The sequence below is a fragment of the Phragmites australis genome, chromosome 24 (genome assembly GCF_958298935.1).
Source record: "Phragmites australis chromosome 24, lpPhrAust1.1, whole genome shotgun sequence".
NCBI classification, from domain to species: Eukaryota; Viridiplantae; Streptophyta; class Magnoliopsida; order Poales; family Poaceae; genus Phragmites; species Phragmites australis.
In genome coordinates, this window is record NC_084944.1 from 10,669,563 (window position 1) to 10,678,683 (window position 9,121).

General features: G+C 41.0%; 1 protein-coding gene across 1 annotated transcript; it reads left to right on the forward strand.

Moving 5' to 3' along the window:
* The first annotated feature begins 2,073 nt into the window (after positions 1-2,073).
* Positions 2,074-7,896, forward strand: LOC133907420 (protein STRUBBELIG-RECEPTOR FAMILY 6-like). Its single transcript, XM_062349466.1, has 16 exons — positions 2,074-2,360; positions 3,330-3,462; positions 3,558-3,629; positions 3,716-3,790; positions 3,987-4,058; positions 4,147-4,218; positions 4,345-4,416; positions 4,509-4,574; positions 4,655-4,720; positions 4,792-5,093; positions 5,186-5,469; positions 6,191-6,462; positions 6,730-6,865; positions 7,094-7,224; positions 7,332-7,488; positions 7,572-7,896. Exons 1-16 carry the CDS (start codon positions 2,195-2,197, stop codon positions 7,713-7,715), a joined length of 2,220 nt encoding a protein of 739 aa, XP_062205450.1. The 5' UTR covers positions 2,074-2,194; the 3' UTR covers positions 7,716-7,896.
* The last annotated feature ends 1,225 nt before the right edge of the window (positions 7,897-9,121 follow it).

Here is a 9,121-nt window from a genome sequence, read left to right on the forward strand (position 1 = left end):
ATCATGGCATGTGTTATACCTATGGTTGGTTGGCTGACAGAAAATTCTGAACATTATATATATATATATAGACACGGTGGGCATATTATGCGTTTGTGCTCTGTTAAATCCCGCACAATCCTGACCTAATTTAGGTTAGCAACAACCAATGAAGAGAGCCAGATTCTCTAATACAAAATGTGTGCAGCCAGCGAAGGTTCCATGGAGAAGAACAACTCTGATGTCAAGTGGTTGTTTAGGCTACTAAATAAACTATTAGGGATAGAACATGGAATGATTGACGGTTTTGTTTAATTGGAGCACTATTAGATGGGTCTTCATGCAAAATAAAATGAGCTCGGCTTTGTTTTTTTTTGGTTTTCCATATAGCCCCGACAGAAAAGGGATTCTTGAAGCAAAATTCTGCTTCGCTATAGTATCTCTACTAGCTAATATGTTTCTGTGTTCTCCTAAAAATATGAAGGCACAAATTCTAAAGTGCATTCAAGGCTATATTTATAATTAGGAATATAAGTGGATACCTAATAGATAACTCCGAATTATCACTTAATTTTTTTCTTAGTTTAATTAGATGGGAGTGAATCTTTAGTTTATTATTTTAGTTTTGGATCGACCTAATAATCTAGAAAATATAAAACTTGTATCCCTATTTGTCACTACGACACTGTAACACTGCTATGTTAAGATTTGTGCTTATAGATAGGAGTCGCATTTCATGGATAATCGAGTGAGGAGATTTTCTCTGTGAATTTTGTTCAAACTTTAAATAAACCTTGAGTGCTTGGATTGAAATCCTCCCCGTCCACACACCCTTTGCTTAAGCAAGAATTTCAATCTTTTGTTTGCCGATCAACACAGGAGATGATAGTTTTTATTATCCTAATCACGAAATTTGAGTCCACAAACAGTAACTGGATTTATTTATGTAGAAAAATAAGGTAGAAAAATGTATAAAATCAGTGCAAATTCTTTATGATGTTTTTGCGCTCCGGATTTCAAACCGGTGAATTATATCCCAATGCCAACAGATTTGAGCCGTTAGATGTAGAGCGGACGACTAGATAAGGATCCGAACTGATGAAGATTCCGAGCCGTTAGATGTAGAGCGCTCGAACGCCAGGCGCAACAGTTCCTTCACTTCCTTGTGCTCTGCTGCTGTCCATCAATATACTAAGGAAAAAAATGCAAATTTTTTTTAACTTTTTCTCTTAAAAGTCGTTTTTTTAAAAAACCCCTAAAATTTTTGTTTTTATTAAAAAACCCTAAAATTCAAAAAATAAAAAAATAAAAAAATCTAAAAAAAACTAGAGACAATTAGAAGACCTTCAGTGAAATTTGTTTTCAAAAATAATATCCTTTACATCATATTTTATGGAGAGGAAGTTTGAAAAAAAAATATGCAGCTCATTTATTAACTCATGCTATTTTAACTTTGTCATGTCTACCATTATTTTTTCTATATAAATAATTGTTTAAGTAAACTAATAAAAGTGGTTTCACTAATTTTAGGGGTGTTATGGATTAGTTATGAATTAATCTATCTGCAATACATTTACTCAATCCTGCACGTTACAATAACTATTTCAAGATTTCATGTATTTTTAGAAGATAGAGGATCATGTAAGAAGACTAAAAAAATTTGTCTCATGATTTTTGGATTAGTAAATAATTAACTATATATTTAATTCGAATTAATAAATGAGTTGCATGTTTTTTTTAAACTTACTCTCTGTGAAATATGATGTAAAAGATATTATTTTTGAAAACAAATTTCACAAAAGGTCTTAGAATTGTCTCTAGTTTTTTTTGATTGTTTTTGATTTTTTTTAATTTTTGAGGTGTTTTTTTTAACAAAACCAATCTTTTAGAGATTTTTTTACCAAAAAATAATTTTTAATGAAAAATCAAATTTTAAGTGACTTTTAAGAGAATTTTTGTATTTTTCCATATCCTAACCCAAAGAGTTCAACAGCACCGAGTGGAACAATTAAAAAAAGCCAAAATTTCAGCAATACCCGAAAGACAATTCCGACAAAATCCAGTATACCGAAGGCGCCTCAACCCAAAGGCGGGATTTTTTTTAGCCAAGAAAGCAGCTTTCTTGCCACTCTCATGGCCCTATAAGCAGAGGGAGGAGAGGGAGAGCGAGAGAGAGAGAGAGAGAGAGAGAGAGAGAGAGAGAGAGAGAGCATTTATGTGGCTGTGTGGGCACAGTAGGGGAGGGCCGGACGGAGGAGGGAGGAGGCGAGACGGTGGAGCGATGGCGGGCGCGGCCTGGGCGTGGCTGCTCCTCCTCCTGTGCTGCGGCGCTTGGACCCCGCAGCAAATCTTGGTCGCCGCGACCACCGACGCTAATGATGGTGGGCAACCTGAACCCTGCCTTGTTTGGGATCGCATTTCTGCCTTCGCTTTTGTTCCTTTTACAGTTATTGGTTCCTATACTGCTTCGTGTGCTCTCCTTTGGTGGGCGCCATGGATTTAGCTTTGGTGCTGCATTGGGATTTTGTGAGCTGTTTTGTTGCTTCCTTCTTTGAATGCTTGTGCCCGCCGCCTGAGCTGTTGCTGCTCGGCTTGGGATTTTGCTGCTTGAGCTGCTCTTAATCTTCCTCAACCGCCGCCGCTTCTGCTTCTGCCTTTCATCAGCTGAATCTCGTGTTGTTGGGCTTGTTGGGTGTTCAAAAGTAGGGTCCTTTTCAATGGTGGTTTCGACAGATTTAGGACTTGGGAGAATGATATGTTCTAGCCGTTTCCTCGCGCCCCAAATCTTCCGTTGATGTCAATGTACTCCAACATTGAGTCCACTGCTTTGACGGCCATTTTGAGCCAGGTCAAGCACCTGATGTTTGGGAAATGGTGCATCTTTCTCATGCTTTCTGGTTTCTGAGCCAAATCTTAGTGTTATTTTTAGCTGCTTACTTTCTGCTGTTGCTAATACAGCTTGCTTGGAGAAAGTGGGAATTTTGCCATATGCTTAAAGTGGGGATTAGTCTCTGGATTGGTGATTAGATTGGGAATTTTAGTTTAAGGAAAGGAATGCCGGTTCCAGGAGCATGCAGCCCTTTTACTCAGCTTACGGCTTCAAAGTTTCGATCCGAATTTGTTAATTTCATCAAAACCAGTAAAACTGCTCCATATGGATCTGTGATATCACCGCAAATGGAAGTTAGATCAGTTTTACTATTTGTGTTTGTGATCCATTTCGTTGGCTCTCATATCATGTGAATCTCGAGGCCTGACTGGTCCAACTTTCCATTTGAAGTAATCAGCGCAACTGAAATTTATTCAGTGACACGCCATGTCTAATGTTGTATTTCTTCTCTTCCATGCAGTTACTGTCCTCAACACGCTGTTTACTAGCATGAACTCGCCGGGACAGCTGCAGGGTTGGAAGGTGAATGGTGGCGATCCGTGCGGCGAATCGTGGCAGGGCATCACTTGCTCTGGATCCTCAGTCACCGCAATGTGAGCTTCATAATTTCCGTTGTACTTTGCTTCAAAGCTCAGTTTGTTGCTTTGTGCCATTGCCTGATGTGTTCTCTTCGTCATGGTTACCTTAGTAAATTGCCAAGCTTGGGGCTCTCGGGAAATCTGGCATACAACATGAACGATATGGATTCACTAGTTGAGCTGTGAGTTTTATTCATGTCACTCTTTCAGTCCTGTTCTGTGTCTGGGAGTTTTAGTTGCTGATTAGCTTGTTCCCGATTCATCGCAGAGACATGAGCCAAAATAATCTCGGTGGTGGCCAACAGATTCCGTACAATCTTCCAAATAAGAAGCTTGAAAGACTGTAAGTCCTTCAGATGTGGGCATTTTGAGTGTTTTCCGGTCCTTGGAGGTACCATGAGGTATCACCAAATTATACCTTCGGAGGTACAAAAAATTGGTACCTCCCTAGTTATAATTCTTGGTGCCTCCCAAGGATGGTAAAAATGTACTCGTTTTCATCTGATGGCATGCCATCTGAGTAAATTGTTTGTTTGCAGCAATCTGGCAGGGAACCAATTCTCTGGAAATGTGCCATACTCAATTTCCACAATGTCTAAACTTAAGTACCTGTGAGTACTTTTGGACCAAAAAAATGGATTTGTATTGAATTCTATGCTGTGTTGGAAGGGCTAAATGGAATTTTATATGTATATACAGAAACCTTAATCATAACCAACTATCAGGAGATATCACGGACATATTTCTCAACCTCCCAAGTTTAACAACCGTGTGAGTACTTCCCCCTTTTTTCCCCCTCTTTTATTATAACCCTCAACTTGCACTATAAACCCGTCTTTCTGTTGACATTTCCATCATATGCTTGCTCTGATTACATTTATGCGGAAATTGCTACAGTGACCTTTCCTCCAATTCTCTTACTGGCAACCTACCACAAAGTTTCACCTCTTTGTCAAGCCTGAAAACTCTGTAAGAAAGACGACTGAGGAATTTAATTGATCTAACTTGTGTTGCTTGTTTTTATCCCTTTAAAGCTGTAACCCGTGTCGCGTTCTTCTCAGTTATTTACAGAACAATCAACTTACTGGCTCAATCAATGTGCTTGCGAATCTTCCACTTGATGATTTGTGAGTAATTCGATTTGCAGTACATAAATGGTGTCTTTGGATACTTTGCACTGTATTTCATTCAACTTCTTTGAGTGCAGGAATGTTGCAAATAACCGCTTCACTGGTTGGATTCCTAATGAGCTAAAGAAGATAAATAGTCTACAGTACGTACTATGTTCAACTCTTGGTTTTGTTGTGGAGGGCTGTACTTCAACTAATGATGTTATTGTTACAGAACAAATGGCAACTCTTGGAGCACAGGCCCAGCACCACCACCACCACCATTTACGGCTCCTCCGCATTCGCGCAACCATCGGAAAAGCCCAGGCCAGCAGTCGAATGGAAGTAACAATTCAAGTTCTGGTGGAAACTCTGGCATAGGTGTTGGAGCCATAGCAGGCATTGTTGTATCTATTCTTGTTGTTGGAGCACTTGCTGCATTCTTCTTGATAAAGAGAAAACAACGAAAATGTGCAATACCAGAACACTTTGAGCAGCACCAGCCATTCAATTCATTCCCTTCAAATGAAGTTAAAGGTGAGTTACCTGATGTTTGATATGCCTAAAGAGATGCTTTGGTTATAGTGTGATAAGCTGACAGTACATGTTTTGTTCTACAAACATTGCAGATATGAAGCCTATTCAAGAGGCTACCACGATAGAGGTGGAGTCTTTGCCTTCTCCTGCCACAGTTAACCTGAAACCACCTCCTAAGATTGAGCGAAACCAGTCATTTGATGATGTTGAGTTTGCAAACAAGCCTGTTGTAAAGAAAAGTAACGCAGCACCAGTAAAGGCAACTGTTTATTCAGTTGCGGATCTGCAGATGGCAACAGATAGTTTCAACATGGACAACCTTGTTGGAGAGGGTACTTTTGGACGTGTGTACAGGGCACAATTCAGTGATGGAAAGGTAAACATGATTACACTACTCTTGTTACTGTTTTTTTTTCTAACTCGAGAGAATTGCGTAAAATCGCCTTCATGGATTTGTAAGGTCCATGAAGGCCATTTATTGTTTGCAATCGTTAAGTTTTGGTAGTCATATGAAAACTTTGTTTGAATGGAATAACTATTCTCCATAAATAGACCTAATTGAAGCAAGAGGCATAAGTGTACATCATTTATTTTTTTCGATAAAGGAAGCTTTTATTGAACTAAGACAATTACATCAAGATAATACAATCGATCTGAGAACACTCTCGGTCTTTACATAACTAAGATGAACATAGCCAAAACAAGAAAAGAAAAACACATGAAAGTTTATCTTTGGTGAAGACAGGAGATGCTAAAGCGTGCCGATTCTCCGACTAGACTGTCACCCTTTGTCCTGGGTAAAAAACTCCCTAACCACTTGCTCCAAGTGTTGACATGCCCGTGCAACCATATCTTGAGAATAAGTGTACACCATTCATAAGCAGTTATCATTTCTTCTTGACGAGAGAGACTGAACTTCAGTCTTTTAAATCACAACTGCGCAAACAGAAATGTCGAGATGATTGCTCCCTACTAGTTGAGCATTCTTGTATCATATATTTTCCTTGTTTTTGCATTCTACCAAATTTCTTGGTTATGTAAAGCAGTTCAGTACCATATGATACATGGCTTACCTTTTTTCCTTTCACTCAAGTTAGGTTCTAGCTGTGAAGAAACTCAACAGTACCGTGCTGCCTACTCAATCATCAGATGATTTCTTTGAGCTGGTTTCAAACATTTCAAAGTTGCATCATCCCAATATCAGTGACCTTGTGGGCTACTGCATGGAGCATGGACAACACTTGTTGGTTTATGATTTCCACAGGAATGGTTCGCTGCATGATATGCTCCATCTCTCAGATGAATACAACAAGCCACTCAGTTGGAATTCCCGTGTTAAGATTGCTTTAGGCTCAGCACGTGCACTAGAGTAAGTGAATGATCTCTCTCTCTCTCTCTCTCTCAAGTGATGATTAGCTGTTCATTCTTTCTAGATTACTGAACACTGTACAACCATACTTCAAAATTAGATGCTTCATGCTTGTCTTTTGTCCACTTTATACCATTGCCATGATATGAATATGATAAAAGTGTATGTTTCTGATCAAATTAGATCATGGCACAATCTCTACATTCTCTTTGGTGCATGAAACTCTACCAGCACCTCATCATTTACTTTCTACATACCTTCTTGTAGGTATCTTCATGAAATTTGTTCTCCGTCTATAATTCACATGAACTTCAAGTCATCCAATATTTTACTGGACACGGAGCTTAATCCTCACATTTCAGATGCTGGACTTGCAAGCTTTGCTCCAGATGCTGAATTCCAGGTAAAGCTCATAGCAAATTTGCTACAAGAAACATGTTAGGAGATGCTGAATTAATTGTTGCCCGTGGACTTTCTAATATGTTGGGTATATGGACTTTCTAACACATTAGTCATAAAACAGCACAAACAAATCATATGGGTAAGCAATAATAATTGCTCTCCAATGATTTGGACCCACATATGGCTGACCATTCTGCTCTCTATGTTGCTTCAAAATAAACCTCTGCAGGCTTCAGATCAGGGTTCTGGATATAGTGCCCCCGAGGTGGACATGACCGGGCAGTATACCCTGAAAAGTGATGTCTACAGCTTTGGAGTTGTCATGCTGGAGCTCTTGACGGGCCGTAAACCATTTGACAGGTAAGCCTTTCTCACTTGTTTTCCGCACTGCTTTAACCAGTTGTTGATGCAATGATTGACGATTTGGTGTCCTGGTGACCTGACAATATGTCATAACATCGTTACAGCTCTAGGCCCCGGTCAGAGCAGTCACTAGTCCGGTGGGCGACCCCCCAGCTGCACGACATTGATGCATTGGACCGGATGGTTGATCCGGCACTCAAGGGTCTATACCCTGCCAAATCCCTCTCCCGTTTCGCTGATGTTGTCGCCCTGTGTGTCCAGGTATGAACTTCACTCCCCATGCACAGCGCGGTTTTGCCTGTATTGAACAACTAACCATGTGAACCAAACCTTTGCTGCTGCAGCCTGAGCCGGAGTTCAGACCTCCAATGTCTGAGGTGGTGCAAGCGCTGGTCCGGCTTGTTCAGAGGGCCAACATGACCAGGAGGATGCTTGACGGCGAGGAGGCTTCTCGGCGACCCGATGACCCGGACCAGGAATTCATTTAACAAGTGAAGCGATACATCTTGTGCTGAACCTGCATACCATCTCACTGTTGTACTTCTGTTACTTTGGCTCCCCAAACACGTTATGCAGAGAAAAAGAAGGCGAAAATAGCAGTTTCGAGTTCTATCAGTACATAATTACAGGTTTTGTTTCATATAATGAAATATACAGGTTGGTGTGTTATGACCCTGGTGTGCCTAATCTGTCAGGTTTTGCCTACTACTGTAGTACAGTATGAACAGTATCCGTGAAAGGTATTACTGCAGTGTCCAGTGCTACGCTAGTGAGGGTTAACACGGCAAAAGAAAATTTTCGGTACTGACCATTAAAACCGGCAATCTGAAATTCCAGTTTTGTGTTTTTCCTTAGGTTTATTGAACGAAGTTTTTAAAAAGAATTTGACATCTAGGAACTAAAACCGACTGTAAATCTCATAGACTTCGAAATTTGATTGAAGCTTGTGAAGTTTGGCAATTTTTTTAACCCAACTACTAAAACCGGTGCACCTCTAGTTGTCTACTCGTACCCACACAGCCGGTCCAGCTGTGCACACGCTCTCGTGGTGCTGTTGTCGCATGCACACACGCTAGTATACACTGACCTGTATTTTATACCCCCATCCCAGCTAGAGAACTCAGAAGAGCACATCAATACAACGTGCAACGCTGAGTCCTTGATGGGTTGCACAAAGGCACGGTGTCGACGGTGGCCGACGATTCCGTCAACTTTTGAGCATTTTGTTGAGCACCTTCCGCGCGTGGATGAGGTACTAGGAGGACACGAGCACAATGAGCAAAGAGTTTCACAGCAACAAGTGTAAAGGGTATCAACAGGGAGGTCATGGCGGAGGAGACCGATGAGACGAGCACGTGGGTGGCCACGGGCAATTCTCTCTTCTTGTCCGTTAGTTTATTTTGGTTTGTTTAGGTGCTACTAGGAGCAACCAGGGAGCTTGCTAGCAGTGAGGGAGGGTTGTCATGGTTTTCTTAGCTCTCATAGATTGCCTCGTTGAGTTCTGCCATGAAGGAGCTCAGCGAGTGATAGCCTCTTGAGGCCGGTGGCCTCCGGTGTCATGTCTGTGTGCTGCTGCTGGCGGTGCGGCTCCAGGACCAAGTCCATCATGAGAGATAGATCAGGTAAGACCGTAAGTGAGGGAGGAGGGAGAGAGTTGGGAAGTTGCACCAGGAAGAAGATGATGACACAAGAGAATAGAGATAACATGGAGGCCACATCAGTAAGAATTGGATGACATGCCAGCCACAGTGGCAAAACCACCCATCTTAACCAGCTTAAGGAGTAAAGTGAACCGGTTTTGGAACTTGAGGGGGTTAAGTAGACTAAAAAAATACATTAGGGGCTTATCTAGACAAACATGATATTTTAGGGTAGTGAAATAGATTTTTTTATA

Excerpts from the sequence above, each read along its gene's own strand:
- LOC133907420 (XM_062349466.1), top strand. The coding sequence starts at position 2,195 with ATGTGGCTGTGTGGGCACAGTAGGGGAGGGCCGGACGGAGGAGGGAGG. Across the intron at positions 4,219-4,344 it reads CTCCCAAGTTTAACAACCGT|TGACCTTTCCTCCAATTCTC; the intron begins GTGAGTACTTCC and ends AAATTGCTACAG. Across the intron at positions 5,470-6,190 it reads CACAATTCAGTGATGGAAAG|GTTCTAGCTGTGAAGAAACT; the intron begins GTAAACATGATT and ends CACTCAAGTTAG.